General features: G+C 35.3%; 2 protein-coding genes across 4 annotated transcripts in view; one reads left to right on the top strand and one right to left on the bottom strand.

The window, feature by feature from the left end:
* The window catches only part of LOC120634567 (probable cation-transporting ATPase 13A3), a 113065-nt gene that overhangs the window by 69554 nt on the left and 22591 nt on the right, over positions 1-20920 (top strand). Inside the window, exons 2-3 of one of the 2 annotated variants that reach the window (XM_039905268.1) lie at positions 8626-8681; positions 19078-19245. In XM_039905268.1, the coding sequence (XP_039761202.1) occupies positions 8634-8681; positions 19078-19245 (216 nt within the window). In that variant the 5' untranslated portion in view covers positions 8626-8633. Of the gene's footprint in view, positions 1-8625; positions 8682-8829; positions 9635-19077; positions 19246-20920 lie in introns of those variants that run through there. The other variant, XM_039905267.1, reaches the window with a different exon arrangement.
* LOC120634569 (DNA-directed RNA polymerases I, II, and III subunit RPABC5) lies at positions 2365-8452 on the bottom strand. 2 transcript variants are annotated; one of them, XM_039905270.1, is made up of 4 exons: positions 8327-8452; positions 8056-8181; positions 7290-7398; positions 2365-2813 (listed from the first exon to the last, which is right to left on the bottom strand). In XM_039905270.1, exons 3-4 carry the CDS (start codon positions 7382-7384, stop codon positions 2705-2707), a joined length of 204 nt encoding a protein of 67 aa, XP_039761204.1. In that variant the 5' UTR covers positions 7385-7398; positions 8056-8181; positions 8327-8452; the 3' UTR covers positions 2365-2704. The 2 variants fall into 2 exon arrangements, with proteins under 2 accessions (XP_039761204.1, XP_039761205.1); XM_039905271.1 differs by lacking the exon at positions 8056-8181.

The following is a 20920-nucleotide window of genomic DNA, read 5'->3' as shown; positions in this document are numbered from 1 at the left end:
ATATACTTAAGTAAATAATGTACTTAAGTATATAATATAAATAAGTATATAATGTATTTAAGTAAATAACGTAAATAAGTAAATAAATAAATAATGTACTTAAGTGTATAATGTTATTAAGTAAATAATGTGTTTAATTAAATAACGTACTTAAGTATATAATGTAAGTAAGTTTATAATGTACTTAAGTATATAATGTAAATAATGTATTGATTAAATAATGTCCTTAAGTACATTATAAACTTACTTACATTATATACTTAAGTACATAATGTTCTTAAGTAAATAACGTACTTAAGTATATAATGTAAGTAAGTTTATAATGTACTTAAGTATATCATGTAAATAAGTATATAATGTATTTAAGTACATAATGCACTTAAGTAAATAATGTTCTTAAGTAAATAAGTAAATAATGTACTTAAGTATATAATGTAAATAAGTAAATCATGTACTTAAGTAAATAATATACTTAAGTATATAATGTATTTAAGTACATAATGCACTTAAGTAAATAATGTACTTAAGTAAATAAGTAAATAATGTACTTAAGTATATAATGTAAATAAGTAAATAATGTAAATAAGTAAATCATGTACTTAAGTAAATAATATACTTAAGTATATAATGTAAGTAAGTATATAATGTATTTAAGTATATAATGTTTTTAAGTGAATAATGTACTTAAATAAATTATTTACTTAAGTACATTATTCACTTAAATCATTATATACTTAAGTAAATAATGTACTTAAGTAAATATTGTACTTAAGTATATAATGTACCTACTTAAGTATATAATGTTATTAAGTAAATAATGTATTTAAGTATATAATGTACATAAGTAAATAATGTATTTAATTAAATAATGTACTTAAGTAAATAATTAAATAATAGATTTAAGTAAATTATGTACGTAAAGCTTGAAAATATTTCAACTATGCCTATCTAAAAAAACACGTCAATCTAAAACTCCGTTGCGCGGATTTTGAAAGACAAATGCGGAAAAAATAGCGATGTTTTCCTGTAGGAGCTGCTGGCTTTTTTTTTTATTTTGGGATAAAAATAAGCCTATTAGCTATTCCAGTATACGCATGCATTCGATCATTGTCCCATATGCCTAGCGACGTGCTGTTATCTGTGAAGAGTTTTGTCCATTATCTCCGACAATATTCATCAGATCTTCATTAAAATTAGACAATACATGCTTAATAGCACACACTTTCACATAAAAAAAGAATTATTAAAATCGATTCAAATTTAACGGAGCTATGAAGTAAAATTGATAAAAAATTTCATCGTATTTCCCGGAGTAAACTTACTGTTTATCGGGATAAAAAGTATCCTATACCCGGATTCCGGTTGACCCGGAATATCAGGTACAACTTCACCAAATTTTATTTAAAACCGTTCAGTAGTTTTCACGTGATGCCCGAACAGACATAGGCAGACAGACAGACGGACAAAAATTCAATAAAAATCTGTTTTGTCAAAATTTTCATAATATATTAAATGTACAGAAATCTTCCAGTTACGTTAAGTTGAGACAAAATAATATTCTCTTTATAAACAAAAAGCTGATATTAAGAATCAACTTAACAGAAACGGATATAAATTAGTGATATCTGCATATCGTCTGCGAAACGCGCAGAACTTCTTCGTGGGGTTGAGTATACGCTTTTACAACATGATTCTTAAGGTAACTCTAGACCTACCGATGCATAATTTTAAAAATGTGTAAAACACATCAACATCATCATCAATACCGCGAGGTTACATTTGATGAATTTCTTATTGAAAGCATATTAATAACAATTTACTTTAATCGAAGCATGACCAAAATTAAATAACCGCATGAATGACATAACATGCTGATACAGTCAACACTGAAAAAAGTTCAAATTTGACAGCACAATCCCCATCTGCAATTTAAATTTGTCAATTTTCCCCCATTAACAAAATGATCCGCCATTTATTGAATATATTAGTTGCAAAAAATGTGTTAAATGAAGAACCGCTCAACCGATTTGTGCAAACTTCAAATAAACCATCTATTTAATAGTCCGAACAAAACCTAGATTTTTATATATATAGATATACATGCATTTAGTATAGTTACATATGCAGTGACGTATAGTGACCGCAGATCAGAATAAATTTGTCACCCTCCTTTTCCCTGTCCTCTGTTCTATTACTACCATGTACCAATGCATGATTACCAATCCGTTCGCCCGGCGTGGTGATGGTGAGAAACTCTCCGTTTGGAGAGGCCTTTGGTCCAACATAGACTTTCATAGGCTATTGAGGATGACATTATAAGCAAGATGGATTTCTGGAAACATTTCTAATAAAGTAACTCAAAAATCTATAAAAAAATAAAATATTTAGGTTTTAGGGTTTATTTAAAGTACTTTAAACTCTTACACTTTTACTTATCACAATAGAATATCTTAAACTATACATCATATAAAACCGGCTATGTCTCACCCTATTAAATCGGTTGTTTCTATTGTATCTGTTCGGTTAGGCCAAGTAACAAAATAGTTATGGTTAGAAGGAAACTTTTTTTATTTATTTCTTTCCCCTTAACGATTTCTCTGATTTCGTATTTTTTCGTTACTCAGATATTAAGATAAACTTGAATGCAAGGCGCATGTTTTATACGATGTTACATAATCTATACATAAACGGAACGACAGCAGAATTATTTCTCCAGCGGCGCGTAGTTAAGCAGTTTCTCAATCAGATCTACGTGACCGAGCAACATGCGTCGACAACAATACCTCTTCAAGCCGAGTGCGTCGAGCGCGTCTCTGGAACAATTACAAAAAAATTTATACATGCGGCGATAGATTGATGGAAGATATGGAGATGAGTGCCCACTTTAACTATTCAATCTATCCGTTATCTATAGATTACTTTATTAAAGCGAAACTTTTATTACATCACCTCAAACTACTTCGGCTGTGTGTTTCATGTCGCGTGACGGTCGGCCGCGTAGTAGGGATGAAGTGACAGATGCTCGTCTAGCAGCCGAGACCAATATGGCGGCGCATATAGTTCGCACCGGCTGACCGTGTAGTGTATATTTTATTACTTGTATACCAAGCTTTAATTTTTTCGGAAATGAAATGGATTCCGGAATTCGGAAATTCCGGAAGCTCCGAAAAATTTACATATGCATTTTATATTTATAAAAATTGATTGATAATTCCTCCAAGTGTAGGTAAAAACACTAATAAACATTATGAAACTAGCTTTCGGTCTAGAAAAAAATGTGTAACTTCTAAGTACTAGCTTTCATGGAGAATGTGGGTGTGCTCAATATACAAAATGCATCTGCGTGACCCTTTCGAGTATACAGGCATTATGTGTGATTAAATAATGCATATAATTGTAACTATATGCATTATTTAATCACACATAATGCCTGCAGCAATCGCGGTAGATTTGTCATCATCGAATCTATGGATATTAAATTTAATTGGGACCATTTCGAAATAAACCTCTTTCGAATAAAAAAAGAACTTTGCAAATCTGTCTATACATAAGGAATTATGCCCGAATACATATCCTTACTTTTTTTTTACAACTCATATTAGTGTCTTTACCTACACTTGGAGGAATTATTAATTTTAATTTGTATATGCATTTTAAATTTATACAATATCCTTACTTTCGTACTGATATTATAAATGGGAAAGTGAGTTCGTTTGTCCTCCCTTCACGCCCTAACTAAGCGACAAATCAAGTTGATTTTTTGATATAGAGTTAGTTTTCAACTAGGACGGAGAGTAACATCGGCTTGTTATTAATAGGAAAACAAAAGGTTCCAGCGGTAACGTAATTTGTACAAAACCGTAATGAACGCTTACGAAGAACGTGCGCTACAGCTAGTTCTTCTATAAGTGCACCATAAAGTGTCTTTACAATGTTTGCTAAAGAAACGACACGGACGTGAAACTTAGAAAACAATTGTACTTACGTAAATGGCCGCCATAAAGATTACAGACATTCATTTACTATGGTTGAAAGCATTGATGGAAGTTATTTTTAAACTCTCAACAATATAGTGACTTCATGTACTTGACAATAGAAGTATTACGTAGAAACGAAGTAAACATGGGTTTAAAAATTAAATATACATCAATAGCCTATCGGAGGCCGGAGGGTTTGCCCATAATCACCACGCGGGGCAGACGGTTTGGTGATCGCAGTAGATGGTAGTAGTAGCACAGAGAGCGAACTATGCCGGTTCAGCGTTATGATCCCTTAGTCGCCTCGTACGACACCCGCTGAGAGGAAGGGTGGTGGTGACGGCAAATCAGAATCAGAATATAAATAATATACAGTGAATTTTCGAGATGGGCACAGTATGGCAGAGTATTACTATAGTAAATAAATAATTTATATATATTTCTTGTGTGCGTGTGTATGTCACTGAACTCCTCCTTAACGGATGGACCAATTTGAATAAACTTTTTGGTATGCGTTTGGGTGGCACCCTGGATGGTTTATATTCACAAATTAGCCCGACAGAAGGCCGTGGGGTTTCGCTAGTAATTTATATACTACGACAACGCACACATCGCCATCTAGCCCCAAAGTAAGCGTAGCTTGTGTTATGGGTAGATGGCTGATAATTATTTTTTTGAATAATATAGATAAATACTTATAATATACGTTTAAACACCCAGACACTGAAAAACACATGCTCATCACACAAACATTTTCCAGTTATGGGAATCGGACCCACGGCCTTGGACTCAGAAAGCAGGTTCGCTGCAAACTGCGCCAATCGGCTGTCCGACACATATTATCCCTACTCATATTATAAATGCCAATGTAAGTTTGATTGTTACGCTTTCACGCAAAAACTACTTAACCGATCCTCATGAAACTTTGTACACATATTCTTGGAAGTGTTATAAGTAATATAGGATACTTTTTATCCCGACATTAAGGTCTTATCCTTTGGGAGGGGGATGACAGTGTTTGACTATTTTACACCATAACTCCAACAAATTATAACCGATTTAAATAATTATTTTTGTACCATAGAGGTTATAAGATGTGTTTAATTTTGCCCAAACTTTGTGTTGATCTGATGAATGTGGTCGGAGATAGAGGACAGAACTCCTCAGCGGACAGCAGCAAACCCCTCATTTAAGGCTTAGCAATACTGAATACTTTAGAACTACTAATTAATTGAATGCCACATCAAAAAACAAAATCAAACGAAGACGAAGTCGCGGGCAACAGCTAGTTATAGTATATTAATATCATGTCTTTTATAATGTTTAATGTAATTTTTCATCCATTTGTCTTATAGTTATCCATAAATTATGTAGTTATATCTAGTTAGTGTAAGTGGCACTGCGGTGCTTACAAGATGTAAAATTAATAAATAAATAAATAATAAATTGCAATCTAATCCAAGTTAAGGTACCCTAACTTAGGGGACTTTTCAACACTATGCGTGTAGCTAACTAGTTTGTCCAGTTGTTAGCGAGTTCTGACAATGATCATAAAGACCTGGTATCGCTTTCCAGGCCCATAGCTGGTTATGTATGTATTGAATTTCACTGTCAAGGAGTTTTCCATGCCAGCACAGTATCATGAATCTTCTGTTCATGATACTGTGCTGGGACTGCGCATTTTGTCCATGTGGAAATTAATCAACTGTACCTACCTACTTTTTTACATTATAACAATTGAATATTAGCACATTGTTTACGCTTATACATTGGTAGATCTAAGGTCTAAGATGACCTTAGGAATCATATTACAAATGCACTAGCTGCGCCCCGCGATGTTACCCGAGAGAATAAGGCTCGCGGGCAACGGTTCGGGGCTTAGCTAGCATGAATCTAATTTTGAGGAAGTTGTTGAATTCATGTTACTGTCTGGTTTGCTATGGTAAATTATAGACTTTATATATGGATTTGCCCTCGGTAAGGGGGTAAGCGTATGGGTTAATCCAGGGTATGATCTATCTAAATTCTAAATTTCATTCAAATCTGTACAGTAGTTTTTGTGTGAAATACTAACAAACATCCGTATATCCATACATCCTAGGATATACTCAATCCTCATACTATGAAAGCTAAATTAAACAATAAAGAATATTTCTATTTACCTACCATGAATAATTTCAATGGATTAATAGTTAGGAGGCAAACAACACATTGCCTAGAGAATATAAAACCAAACCAAGGTTTCTACCGATTATGAATAAAGACTAATAACATCTTGTTTCCTCTGTGTTAATAAGATTAAGAGCAATTCATATTATTTGTTGACCCTGGTGGAGTGGTGAGCACCGACAATGGTCTACATAAGTAGGATGTCCTAGCTGTGATCACTAGAAAAGGCAATTCGGGATTTTTTTTATTTTAGATTTATGTCTGGTCTGGTGGCACCCTGTGCTTAGTTACCACCCTACCAACAAATATGTACCGCCGAAATGTTTCAGCTTTCCAGTGCGATGCTGGATAGAAAACAGTTAGGGATATTGTTTAACATAACTGCAATACCTCTGACATCTTGTACTGCATCATCACCAGGCAAGATTGCACTCAAGGGTAAACTTCCAGAGGAATAGAAACTTGTGGTTTGCCTCAAACTCAAATCTCACTTCTTACATCTTTAAATATTCAAAAATATGATCCAGAATAACAAATCTTTTTATAGCTGTGATGAACTACATAGATTATTAATAGTTTAAGTTTTCACAAGTAAGAAACAACACCCATAATTTTCTAAACAGAAGTTGTACCTACCTACCATGAAATACCATTATAAATAAATTATATGTATAATACAGAATGAATTAAATAAAGCTTTATTATTATTAATATAGATTGACTTTGAAAGTTGATCTCTTAACACTCTCTCTTATTCTCTCTTTGATTATATATTTTGACGGCCGGGTTTGATTCCCACAACTAGAAAAATGTTTGTGTGATGAACATGAGTGTTTTTCGGTGTCTGGGGTGTTTATTTGTATATTATACATATTTTTGTATATTATTCATAAAAATATTCAGTCATCTTAGTACCCATAACACAAGCTACGCTTACTTTGGGGCTAGATGGCAATGTGTGTATTGTCATAGTATATTTATTTATTTATTTATTACCTGTATACATTGCCTAAACTAGTTTTTTTTTTTAATTTTCCTGTATTTTTATGTGGTATGCAACAAGAGTGTGTTTATTCATTACTTGGGTTACCATATAAGAATATTTCAGAACCTTAAGTCTATATAGTAAGGAAGTTTATTTACCCCTCAGTATACTCTGCTTGTAATAGTCCAAGGTATGCTTCCCATTTGTTGCCAATTACCTTCCCACAGGTGAAGCAGCGTACAGGAATGATCATGATTGGTTATTATGCTAGAAAAAAACAAAGTATTTAAGAAATGCTGTATACTATTCTCCAATAACACTTCTAAGTTATTTCTTGGTCTAATGTTTCACAAACACAGATCACTTGACTCCCTGGATTAATGACAAAACTTGGGCAAGAAGTTAGCTATTCAGTTAAGTAATTCACAGTACAAGCCTGAAGATACCGGTTTTGTCCACCCTCTGATCACAGTGCTAGATGCATTTAGGCTACGAGCTAAGTTGAAAAATGGGTAGACATAATTAGTATACAAAATTATGTCCGGTTTGATAGATGGGTATGATTCTATATTTTTTAGTTTGAAAAAAATGTAAAATGGCCAGGGAAAATGTATGGGCTGATCACCGGGCTGATCACCGGGCTGATCACTGGGCTATCAAGAGATTTAACATTGAATTCTCTGAATTTCACAATAAGCTATACAAAAAAATCGGCAGGTAAATTGTTACATACGTACAATTTTAAATAAATAAATAATTAGTATCATTACTACTGTTAAAATACCTAAAAAGATAATATTGAAGATATAAAGAGTATATGATTTTTTATAGGTTGGTTCTTGAAAAATATTGGGTAAAAAATTGAATTTGTAGGTTATATGCATTTCACGTTTGATGTAAGGTGGCTCATTTGAAATTACTTACGGGCTTTGTAAGAGTTGCAGTTTTATATCTGTATAAAGAAGGTGTTCATGCGATAGCTTAATATTTTAAGAAGAACCAACAAATTTCGCTAATTCCCACCAGCACTCGTTTGCATTTGTTGTGAATCTAAAATGACATTTCACATTGAAAGACATTTGACAGACAAGATTTTTTATAGGTTGATTCTTGAAAAATATTGGGTAAAAAATTGAATTTGTAGGTTATATGCATTTCACGTTTGATGTAAGGTGGCTCATTTGAAATTACTTACGGGCTTTGTAAGAGTTGCAGTTTTATATCTGTATAAAGAAGGTGTTCATGCGATAGCTTAATATTTTAAGAAGAACCAACAAATTTCGCTAATTCCCACCAGCACTCGTTTGCATTTGTTGTGAATCTAAAATGACATTTCACATTGAAAGACATTTGACAGACAACATTGATTATTGCCCACAGTCAAATTGAATAGTAAAACGGTATTCCAATTATCCGGTATTTTAATTGAAATATGTTATAAGTTTTCAATAATTTATATTTTTTTATATTCATATATATATTATTTTGTTTCAGATATCAATATGACGCTCAGCGTGGAACAACAGATCACCTTCGTTGACAGTGAAATGGTAGGTTTAATTATTTTTGTATATAGTAACATCGAAATTTGATTGTCACTTTGTCATTTGATTTGAATTAAATTTGACATTTTAATTCTAGTTTTGAATGGGAGAAGTTTGTATTATTATTGTGTTGTTATTGTAATTGTTTATTTAATTAGTTTAGTAATTATGTGACACATTTTTGTATATAAATAATGAGGCTAAACTTTTAGGTGTGTGTTGTGATAAGATAGAACAACCTATGACTGTGTAGTCATAAATTTCTTTGAATAGATTGAGCCTCAGATTTAGCCTCAATAAAAGTGCTTAATTCAGCAATTTTTCTTTTGTTGCGTGGCTGTTAAATAGTATCAAATGACGTACTGCGTAACAGACGATATAAAAGATACGTACACTATATTTTTATAAATAAAAATGCTACTAAAATAAATCCAAGGTCGTAGCGAAAACTATTTCGACGAGTCACAAATCACAATAAAACTTGTTTCCGTTTAAACATTATATTATCTTAATTCCTTTGTTGAATGTACATCTGTGATGTAATAAGTGATGATTAGCATAGTATCAAATTGCATTTATTGTGTGAGAATTTTTTAACAAGTTATTAATTAACTGAATATGGAACAAAAGATGCTTCTCCTAATTAAAGAAGACTGGTTAGTCAACTTTCAACTTTAGGAGTGTGGAAAGTGACTCTTAATATTAAGTAACAAGATGACAACATTGATACTAAGAGGAAAAGAGGAAATTAACATAACATAGGCATTAAAGATGATTTCATTAAGAACCAAAGCATAAGCATATATTTTATATTGTGATAAATATAATTGATAAAGAAAATCATAATGTCTTCGGAAGAAGAAAATCAACCCCTTATTGAATATAGCTCTTTTGCAAGCAGCGAGAACCTACATGATGTAATTTCAATTAATATAAATACTGATCCAGATTTCGAACAGGTAAAATTTGATTTTTATCATTATAAAGTTTTATATAAAGAAGGCTGTGCCAAACTTGTAATTTCCACATGATACCTGCTCTGGTGTACTGGCCTTAACATGAGAAATACTATCAAACAAATTAGCTTAAATATTTATCATTCTGGTATGATGCAGTATAATAAGCTAACTTAGAATATTATCATCGGCTTAGACAATGTCACAAGCTTCTCATTGTGTAGCGGAGAATAATATAGTGCTAAGACTCATGTATGTATGAGATATGTTGCATCACATCAAAAGCCCTGTGACACAACAAGTGAGTAGGTTATACAAATTGTATATAATCTTTTTAGTACAACATCCAGTGTAGGCACAGTGGTGAGCTTTGTTGTCTTATAAGTGAATATCCTCCTAGTTAGCAGGGGAGCCCCAGCAATCACTTGGGGTAGATGGTAGATGTCCGTGGAGTATACTTTGGGTTCCCCGGACGTCTAATGAAGCCAAAAAGAGGGCATGCAGTGGTTAGTTTTAGTTTAGGTTCAGTCGTTCATAACCTCCGTCCTGCCCAAGGGTTGGAGGTAGCAATAAAGCTTTCCGACCATGCCAAAAAAAAGGTTAAATCCCAGGTAGAGCGACTTAGCATTCAGGTATGATCTGCATCAAAACTAATCAGGGGTATGCAATTAATTTTACTTTTCTAACTCTGTTTCCCACTACTACTTAAGACTCTATGACTACTACTATATAGTGAAATTGTGTACACCCGCTAACATGTAAATAAATAAATAAATAAACAAAAATAGCGTTTATTCTCTGACTAAATAAATTTTTGCTTATACGCTACTAGTTACTAAATCTATTATTTAATTATGTGATATATATTCCTAAAAAAAAATTGTTTTCTAACACCAGCACGCTTAGTCAGGCTGCCCTTGGACATAGGCCTCCTCTAGAATTCTCCAGTGTGCTCTGTCTCTGGCTATTCTGCGCCATCCTTTTGGCAGGTCATCTCCCACCTTTTTTGTGGCCATCCATTTTCCTCTTACCATCTCTAGGGTACCAAGGTATAATTTCTTTAGCCCATTTTTCTTCTAATCTAATTCATTTTTGATATAACCACTTGGCCATTCCAGCGTTAGTCCGTTACTCCTGTGGCCTTCCTAATTTTCCTTAGACTCCACATGTCTTTCAGCTTAATATTCAACAAGCTCCTTTCCATTCTATGTTGGCATACTTTGAGCTTCTGTTGGTGAGCTTTCGTCAATCCCCAGGTTTGACATCTGTTATATACAGTCAAGTGTATACATTTAAGAAGAACTTATGTGGTACTTTTTTACTTTGTTTGTTTAATAAAGTGAATTAAGTGGGTATGTTGAAATATTGTATGACAAAGTCAGTTCGAGTCAAGCTACCTAGCTAATACATGTTGTTATTGCGAACTCTCTAGTTTTATTTATGTTCTTAAACATATTAGTGGCGACGTGTGGAGAAAATTATACAAAATGGATAAAAAAGCAATAAGATTTGAAGAATACAACCCGGACTCGTCAAATTGGGACAGTTATATAGATCGATTGAAGTTTTGTTTCGAGGCGAATGGCGTCATTGTAGATAATGTTAAACGCGCTAACTTTTTTACAGTTTGTGGTTCGCGGGTGTACGACACTTTACTTGCTTTAATTACGCCGAGAAAGGCTACTGAAGTGACTTTTGGGAAATAGAAACTCTTCTCGGTAAACACTATAGCCCGAAGCCTAACGAAATATCGATGTCGTTTAAGTTTTACAAACGCGATCAAAAACGTAGTGAGTCTGTATCGGACTTTATAGCTGATGTGAGAAAACTTAGTTCGAAATGTAACTTTACCGATTTAGAAAGAATGTTGCGCGACAAACTCGTGTGCGGGATGAGTGATAGTAGATTACAATACGAACTTTTGAAAAAGGACAACTTAAGATATCAAGACGTGGTGGACGCTATGTTGGCATCCGAGAGCGCGGGGGGCGACGTGCGCATGATTCACGCCACCGCCAGCACCAGCAGCGGCGCGACCGCCGACGCAGCTACGCCCGCTCCAGCAGGGCTAGCACGGGCAGGAGATATAAATTATATCCCCCGATTATATCCTCTATCAAGGGATATAATTATCTTTTCCCCTTGCCAGAGCACGGCAACAGGGGAGAGGATAAATTTATCCCCGTTTGACATTTCTCGTGGATATATATCCCCCGCCCATAGCATGGGAAGAAATGAAAGGGGAAAGACTATCCTTTTTTGACATTTGAAAGAGACAATTTTATCCCCGTCCTTAGACGTGGGTTTAAAATCCTGTTAACGAATTAAAGTCGAAAAAAACATGTCTCGTGCTTTCTGGGGCTCTTATTATTCAAGTGAAATGGAGAAATCTGAACGAAAATTACACCGGCGATCTATACGTGACGCCAGTAATCCGTTCGAATTTCCCGATGCAGAGTTCCAACACTTGTTTCGGATGGGTAAAAATTATGTGCTGTACTCGTGCGAGGACCTTAAAGAGGCACTAACCACTAAATGCTGTCGATGGACTACCAGTGCACATAAAAGTAAGTTGTTATTAAGTACCTAAAATCACCTTGTGCAAAGACATCATCTATATATGAACATAGGTTTAAAAAAAAGCATGGCTAATCACTTTTTGTCTAGGTTCTCACATCTTTAAGGCTTTTAGCGGACGGTAGTTATCAGCGGGGACAGGTCAAGACCATGGCTGTTGCTCAAACCACAGTCAGCAAATAACTGACCCAAATTACTGGAGCTATTGTCAGTATGTGAGTATATATAGGTACTTACTTCCTAATAATTCTCATTAGTAAATATAAATCCCATCCTGTTCAAAGTGCAGTGATGTGATAACTAGTTTTCACTTTATAGCCGAGTGCCCCTTGTACGTGTTGGTAAGATGGGAACTACAAGGTAAGGATAGAATAAGTGAAGAAGACCTAGCAAACCTCACCTTAGGGGATATTGTTAGGTTCACCACAGAGACTGGTAGGTTTCAGGGGGGACCCTGCCTGGACACCAGTAAAACCTGTGTCTCAAACATGGGGAATAGGGTGGAATGGTCCTTACATAGGACTGATCACCCGTCTGGCAATGCCAGACATCCCCTCATCAAATATAGATATACTTACTTTAATAATAAAATTATTAGTCAGTACTTAGTACTTCAGTATAAGTACATAGCAAAGATATTCAATGCTAGGTACTTTAATTATTTTTCATTTCATTTTAGACCAAAGTAGATATTATTCCCGGGAACAGACTCTGGAGATCCACGATAGATGTTCAACTGGTAAAGACAAATTATTTAGATCTAGAGTTTATCAAAAACTTAAACAATCAAGTAAGTTAATAATTTTAAAATATGTTTTACAGATTGTGGTGTGTGTCCATGACCAATTCATATTTATTAACTCTAAAGTAAAATATGAAAAGATACAGCTGTATGAAAGTAGAATCGGACAGTACTACATCTTATGTATGTTTTAAATAAAATGTGCAAACTTTCAAAACTTTACTTATTGTTGCCATTTACTAGTATAAAAGGGAAACAATGCAAATCAAAAAAAGTTACACACCTACCTATATCATTATATTATACTCCTCATAATTACCTAGAAATTACATGCCTAGGATTCTGGTGCATATGTTGTATACGACTAGTCTGGTAAATTATTTATATGAATATACAAAAAACAATGTCTCATTATAATAAAATTGTTTATTTGAGGAATTAGTACAAAAACTTGGCAGTAGATACTGTATTTAGTAATGAAATATAAGAAAATACAAAAAAAAATGTCTGATAAATTATTTAACATGGGCATGGGTTAATCATCACGTCGAAATTACAATGTAGGATTGTGCATATATTTCTATTCAACATTTTATTAAAATCTTGGAGAAAATCTGAAAAAGCAAAACAAGTAGGAATTAATTTACATGTTTAAATAACAAAGTAGAATTTTATTGGGGACTCAGGCTATGCTCTAGGGCCTTGGATGATGACTCCGGATTTAGAAGCTGCACCAAATAGTTCTGCAGAGAAGTACACAAACTGGCACTGCCAAGTAAGAAACTGTGTGGAAAGGGCCAATAGGTACCTCAAAGACACATTTCGCAGCTTGGGGATTGCCTGGGTGCTTCATTACAGTCCCGAAAAAGCATCTCCACTTATATATGCCTGCATAACACTTTATAATATTATGCATCATTATAGGCGTGTATTGTAAATATATACTTTAAATAATATTTAAGTTCCCATAACTTATTATTATTGGGCACATTAATGTTTGGTAATATTATAAAATTATATCTTATAATAATGGTTCCTTATAAATCATTGATCCTGCATTTTCACATACAATTTGCCCTACTAATTTGGGTCAACAGTATTGAGCATAATATAATTTGTATATTTCAGAACTCTAATGGAGCAAATGACAGTAAATTTTGTAAATACGAGCGAAGAACGACATCAGACATCAAATATGGATCAAACAAGATTGTTAACAGTTGCTCGACAAAAAAGAGAAAGATTTATAAATACATATTTTAATTAATAAAATTTCTAAATTAACCTTTTCATCCTTTTTAATTTATTTTTGTGTGATAAATGAGCATCCTGCATTCTTCCATCTATACCTACTCTGGAAAATAAATAAATTCTTCACTTGGTTGACTTTACAGCAACATGTATACTATGTATATGTTGCCTGTGGTGCTGCGTCCCCGTGCTGTTGCAGCTTTTTTAATGTCCTGCCACGTCTGCAAATAAAAGAAAAATTATGCAAGACTTGTTTGATGCCAACAACACTAATAAATAATTTAAATTTTTTGCACTTGCTTACTTTACCGCAAAATTGACTTAACTGTTTCCACTGATTGACCGTCCCGTCTGGCCCATGCTCCTTCAGTAATGACTAAGATTTGCCACTGGGAGTCTGCCCTTTTGGCTCCTAAGAGTTCCTGTGAATTCCCCAGTGGCAAGGTGGTTGTGGGTTGGCATGAAATCTACCAACATTTGCAATTGTATTTTATTACTTCTTGATCTGAATAAACACAAATTTGTCAACTAATGGGCCATAGAAAAAGGCAAGCACAACTTTAAATAAAATAGTACAAGATCAATAATTTGATATGTAAACAGGATTGGATCTTGATGATTAACGTCTCTGTTTACTTTCACTGTAAAACATTCATTCATTAGGTACGCTTCTAAATCAATAGGTAGTCACTTTTTCAAACATTTTATAATAGAAGACTTACATTTTTGCACTCATTTTATTTTCTCGAAAGGTAGGTTTTATACCACTTTGAAAAATCCAGAATAAATAATATAAACAAACAGCCGCAGACGAGGAACATTTATAGATAAAAAAAACAATAAAAAACTTAGACAACTAAAACAAAACAGAAAACGAAATATTTATTTGTCAAAACCATGAGCACAGATTAGAATAATTAATTTGTGACATTTACCGGGGGTTCGTCTTTCCCCTATTATATCCACCGTGGATATATTGTCCACCCGTGTGCCCATGCTCGGGGGGTGGATATAAATGCGTGAGGGGATAAACGTTATATCCTTTCCCCGTGGAGAAGTGTCCCCCGCCCATGCTAGCCCTGCAGAAGCTGGCGAGCCGATGGACGTTAACGCGGTGCAACCAACGCCGTCGCGCATGTGCTATCGATGTGGAAGCCGGCATCCCGGGGAGTGCCGATTTTTAAACGCGATTTGCCGATTTTGCAAGAAACGCGGTCACATTGAAAAAATTTGTATAAAGAAAAATAAGACGAATAACAAGAGAGACATCAACTTAACAGAGGAAGATGATCATTTAAACGGTATATATAGCATACGGAGTACAGCACGGGTCCCTCCCTACGAAGTGGAGGTTATAATGGCAGACGTGTGCGTTCGTATGCAAGTAGATACAGGTGCCAGTTTTTCTCTTGTCAACGAGCGCACATGGAACGTGCTCGACAAACGCCTCCCGCGCGACTCTCTACAACCGGTGCAGTTGTCTCTGCGTACGTGGAACGAGACTCCAGTCAAACTTCTAGGACAGGCTACTGTATCGGTCCGTTTTAAGGATATCGTTCAAGTTCTGAACGTCATAGTGGCTAAAGGCACCGGGCCAAACTTGCTTGGCCGAGATTGGTTATCACCACTCAAAATAACTATGAATATAAATTTTGTTGCTAATGGTGATCTTGTACAGATGGAAAAAGTAATAGCCAATCACGGAGAAGTGTTCAGGGATGGCCTTGGTACTTACAAAGGTAATCCAGTAGCTATTCATGTTAAATCAGGCGCAAACCCAAGATTTCTTAAGGCTCGCCCAGTGCCATATGCGCTTCGAGAACGAGTGGAGAAGGAAATAGACCGGCTAGAGCGAGAAGGAGTATTGCGAGCAGTTTCGTTTTCGGAATGGGCTACCCCGGTGGTTCCTATAGTAAAAAAGTCTGGGGAAATAAGATTGTGCGGAGACTACCGCAGTACAGTCAATGAGGCAACTGAGTCCGATACATATCCAATGCCAACGGCTAATGAAGTTTTTGCAACGGTGGCCGGTGGAAAATTCTTTACAACTCTTGACTTAGATCGAGCTTATACACAAGTCATTGTAGACGACAATACATCAAAGTTGCTCACTTTAAATACATGTAAGGGTCTGTACACTGTGCACAGATTGGAATTTGGTGTAAAGGCATGCCCAGGAATTTTCCAACGATTAATGACGTCGTTACTAGCTGGTATACCAGGAGTTGCAGTTTTGATCGACGATATTATCATCTGTGGGCGTACAATGTTAGAAATGCACGAGAGGCTAGACGTCGTACTTGAAAGAATCGAAAAAGCTGGACTTCGTTAAAACAAAAATAAATGCAAGTTCGCTAAAGAGAGGGTGGAATTTTTAGGATTTGTTATTGATTCAGAAGCATACATCCGGCACCGAGTAAGGTGGAATCAATAGTAAACACTCCAGCCCCTAAAAACAAAAAAGAGTTACAAGCATTTCTTGGGCTTTATAACTTCTATGAGCGATTCATACAAAACAAAGCGACTATACTTGAGCCTTTACATCGATTATTGGATACTGAACAGGCTTGGAAATGGACGAAGGTAGAACAAAATGCATTTGAGACAGCGAAAAGGTTACTTACATTTGACGTGACTTTGATACATTACGACGTAAACAAGCCCGTAATACTCACGTGTGATAGTTCTGAGTACGGAGTGGGAGCTGTATTGTCTCATGAGATGGAAGATGGTACAGATCGCCCAGTTGCAATGGCATCTAGAACGTTACATTCGCATGAAAGGCGTTACTCTCAACTTGATAAAGAGGCCGCGTCGATTATGTTTGGGATTACCAAATTTCATAACTACCTGATGGCGAGACGTTTTCGTATAATCACGGATCACAAGCCACTGCTCGGGATTTTTGACCCCAAAAAACCTATGCCCAACATGCTCTCACCTCGGTTGACTAGAATTGCTATTGCACTTACTTCACATAACTATGATATAACATACAAACCTGGACCAAAGATTGGTAGTGCGGATAGCCTAAGTAGATGGCCACAACCGGTTCCAGAACAGCCTGAACAGCAATTATGCGACATTTTGCTAATGGCTGAAACACCTGAAGACTTTCCCTATGATGCAGAACATATAGCTTCAGCGACAAGACAAGACAAAACCTTGTGTCAAGTGGTACACTATATTCAGCGCGGGTGGCCTGCAAAAGTAAAAGATAGAGAATTACGACCGTTTTGGTTACACCGGTTAGAGTTGTCGTTGCAAAATGACTGTATACTCCTTGGTTGCAGGGTAGTAGTGCCAAGATCCTTTAGACAACAGGTATTACAAGTTTTACACAAATCACATACAGGAATAGTACAAACAAAAGCAGTAGCGCGAAGCTATGTGTGGTGGCCAGGGTTCAATGAAGATGTCGAATCGTTAATCGGCAGTTGCACAAAGTGCTTAGAAAACCGACATATGCCGCCAAAGACGAGTCATGATTGGATTACACCAGCAAGACCATGGTCAATACTCCACATTGATTTTGCTGGACCGTTTCATAGCAAGTATTTTTTAATAATTGTTGACGCACACTCAAGATGGCCTGAACTATATATGGTTAACAACACAACGTCAGCTACAGTGATAAGACTTTTGAGATCAGCTTTTGCAACACACGGGTTGTGTGAAATGTTGGTGTCTGATAACGGCACTTCTTTTGTATCGAGCGAAATGCAGAAGTTCTTGAAGGCTAATAATATTCGGCATGTGACTACTGCACCCTACCACCCCGCTACTAATGGGTTAGCGGAGCGGATGGTACAGACAATAAAAGATAAGCTAAAGAAAATGGACTCTTTATCATGGGAGGTTAGAATTCCTAATTTATTGTTGGCGCTTAGAAGTACGCCATGCACAACAACCAACAAAAGCCCTGCCGAATTGTTAATGAAGAGGCGTCTACGAACACTTTTAGATACTCTGCATCCAGATAACCTGCAAAATAAGAAGACAGAAACAGATAAACAACAATATCCAAAAGAAGCCACGACAGACTAATGTAAGTCAACAGATAATGTACAGAAATTATAGCAATATGGGGCCAAGATGGCTACCAGGTATCATAAACGAAAAAATAGGTCCATCGAGCTACAAGATTGAAACCAATGATGGTGTGATTGTTAATCGACATATTGATCAATTAATTAAAAAAACAGCGGCAACAACTCAGACAGAAAAAGAGGAAAATAATGGAACTCCAGTGCCCAACCAAGGAACTGAAGAAACTGATGAGAACATGAATGAGGACTTAAATGAGGGAAAAGAAGGAAGTAGTCAAGGATCTGAGGCAATAATTACCATACCAGATTCATCTCAATGGGCTGAAATGTTAGGGATTCCTTCTACCTCGGAAAGGACAGGCAAAATCAAAAATAAATGTAGTATGCGTTCTAAGTCACCGTACCAGAGACCTTAAGTGACTAAATAATTATCAAAATTGGGGATTATACTTGAATTAGTTATTTGATTTATATTCGCTTTAAGTTTGGTTTGTATTCTGTTGGTTGATTAGATTTGGTTTATTTTTAGAAGTATATAATATATTCTTTGGTTATTGTAAAATCATTCTTTTTGCGGAGGTATGTTATATACAGTCAAGTGTATACATTTAAGAAGAACTTATGTGGTACTTTTTTACTTTGTTGTTTAATAAAGTGAATTAAGTGGGTATGTTGAAATATTGTATGACAAAGTCAGTTCGAGTCAAGCTACCTAGCTAATACATGTTGTTATTGCGAACTCTCTAGTTTTATTTATGTTCTTAAACATATTAACATCCATAGTGCATGTAGCACAGTAAAAAAAAATACAATGTGTTATGTTTCAGATGGTATATGGCTACCGCAAGTGCAGGTGGCGGAACATACTGACTTACGCTGTGTCTACTCTGATGTGTGGTATACCTTTTCTACTGTTCCACTGGTGCCCAAGATTCCTACTGTACATTACCTCAATAAGGTGTTGCTTTCAACTAGCGGACCAGGTTTTGGTTATTGTAAGTTGAAATATATCACTTTGTAATCACATATGTATGAACGCTTCATAAGTGCCTGTGTTCATAGGCCTACAAGAATAAAGAAAATTTGAATATACCAAACTAAAAATCTAAGAGAACTCTATATTTTTCCAAGATAAAATGTATCCTTTAATAAAATATATTCTCCAGGAAACAAAAACTATTTCCGTGCAAATTTCAACAAGATATGTTAAGTGTAATGATACTTTTTCGAATTCCGTAAGTATTTTATACCAGCAGCTATTCCAGGATAAATATATTCCTATGTCCATCTCCAGGTTGCACGTTACATGCATGCCAAATTTCATCAAGATCGGTTAAATGGTGGAACTGAACATTTGTAACAAACAAACAAACATTTACGCACTTTTAATTCGCATTTCTGAATATAGAGATCTCATGTTAATTATAAACGGCTTAGCACTCAGAAACGATTGAGCGCAATCTATTTAGTTACTATACTGGGAAACAGTATTCGATTCCATAAAAATCGTAGCTAACTTTGACATCGAATAAGTAAACGTGGATAGAAAATCTCACACTAGACACCCGGTTGCAAAACGTTGTCAATTTAAGGGTTTTAAAGACTCAAAAAGCAAACTGGTAATTAATTGACTCTTATTCTTTTGACGACCTTCCCTGGCGCAGTGGTGAGCGCTGTGGTTTTATGTGGGAGGTTCCGGGCTCGACCCCCGGCAGGGGCGTTTCGTTAAATAGTTTCTGAATTTTATCTGGCCGTAGTACAAGATTTGCTCGCTCGCAATCGTTGAGTCGTTTATAATTCTTATACTTTTAAAGTAAAATAGGACTAATATTCCTTGTTTTAGAATTGCAAATCTTGTCTGTTTTTTATTTCACGGCCAAACGATTAAGCTTTGTGGATGCCGCTTAGAAACCGATTAGAGGTATGGGTTTATTGTAACTCCCATACCCCTAACAGCAACCAAGCAGTTATCTTAGACTGCAACATCGCCACGGTTGATTGTAGTCAAGGGCTAATTTGTTGTAAAAATGAAATTTATACTTGGGGCGTCCATAAATTACGTGGTGTTTTTTTTTTTTAATTTTCTGTCCCTGCCTCCCCTGGTGAGATTTTGTGAGATTTTATTCAACCCCATGCTACAATTTCACGTGAGATTTTCAAAATGTGGGATTCTTACTAAAACGCGTTGTATTGTTATTTATTCTAAGAAAAAAAAAATTGCTTCGCACTTTTACTTAACGACTAGTTAAGTCTAGTAATCAATATTGCTGAGAGTTTAATTTTAAGTGTAAAAATTGTTTAACAAAAAAATTGCGACATATTTGCCGAGATCCCGCTCTCTCTCCAACGTGAGATTAGATATGGCTCGACCCCCTCCCGCCGTATTTAACGTATTTTACGAACGGCCCCACTATGTTAGTTTTATTTGAAACCAATTGCATAAGAAATTAACTTAATTCAAATTCAAAATTTATTCATAAGTGCCTATCACAGGCACTTATGAAGCGTTCATAAATATTTGTTTACATAATTGTAAGGGGATGGTGATAACTTCGTTCGCCCACTTAAATCTAAAGCTACGAGGGTTCCAAACGCGCCCTGGTCAAAGAAGAGCCCACAACAAACTTAGCCGGATTTTTTTTTGTTATCACCATCACAAAGTAAATTTAT

The sequence above is a fragment of the Pararge aegeria genome, chromosome 24, assembly GCF_905163445.1.
Source record: "Pararge aegeria chromosome 24, ilParAegt1.1, whole genome shotgun sequence".
NCBI lineage: Eukaryota > Metazoa > Arthropoda > Insecta > Lepidoptera > Nymphalidae > Pararge > Pararge aegeria.
The sequence above is the reverse complement of the archived record's forward strand: the minus strand, read 5'-3'. Positions and strand labels throughout refer to the sequence as shown.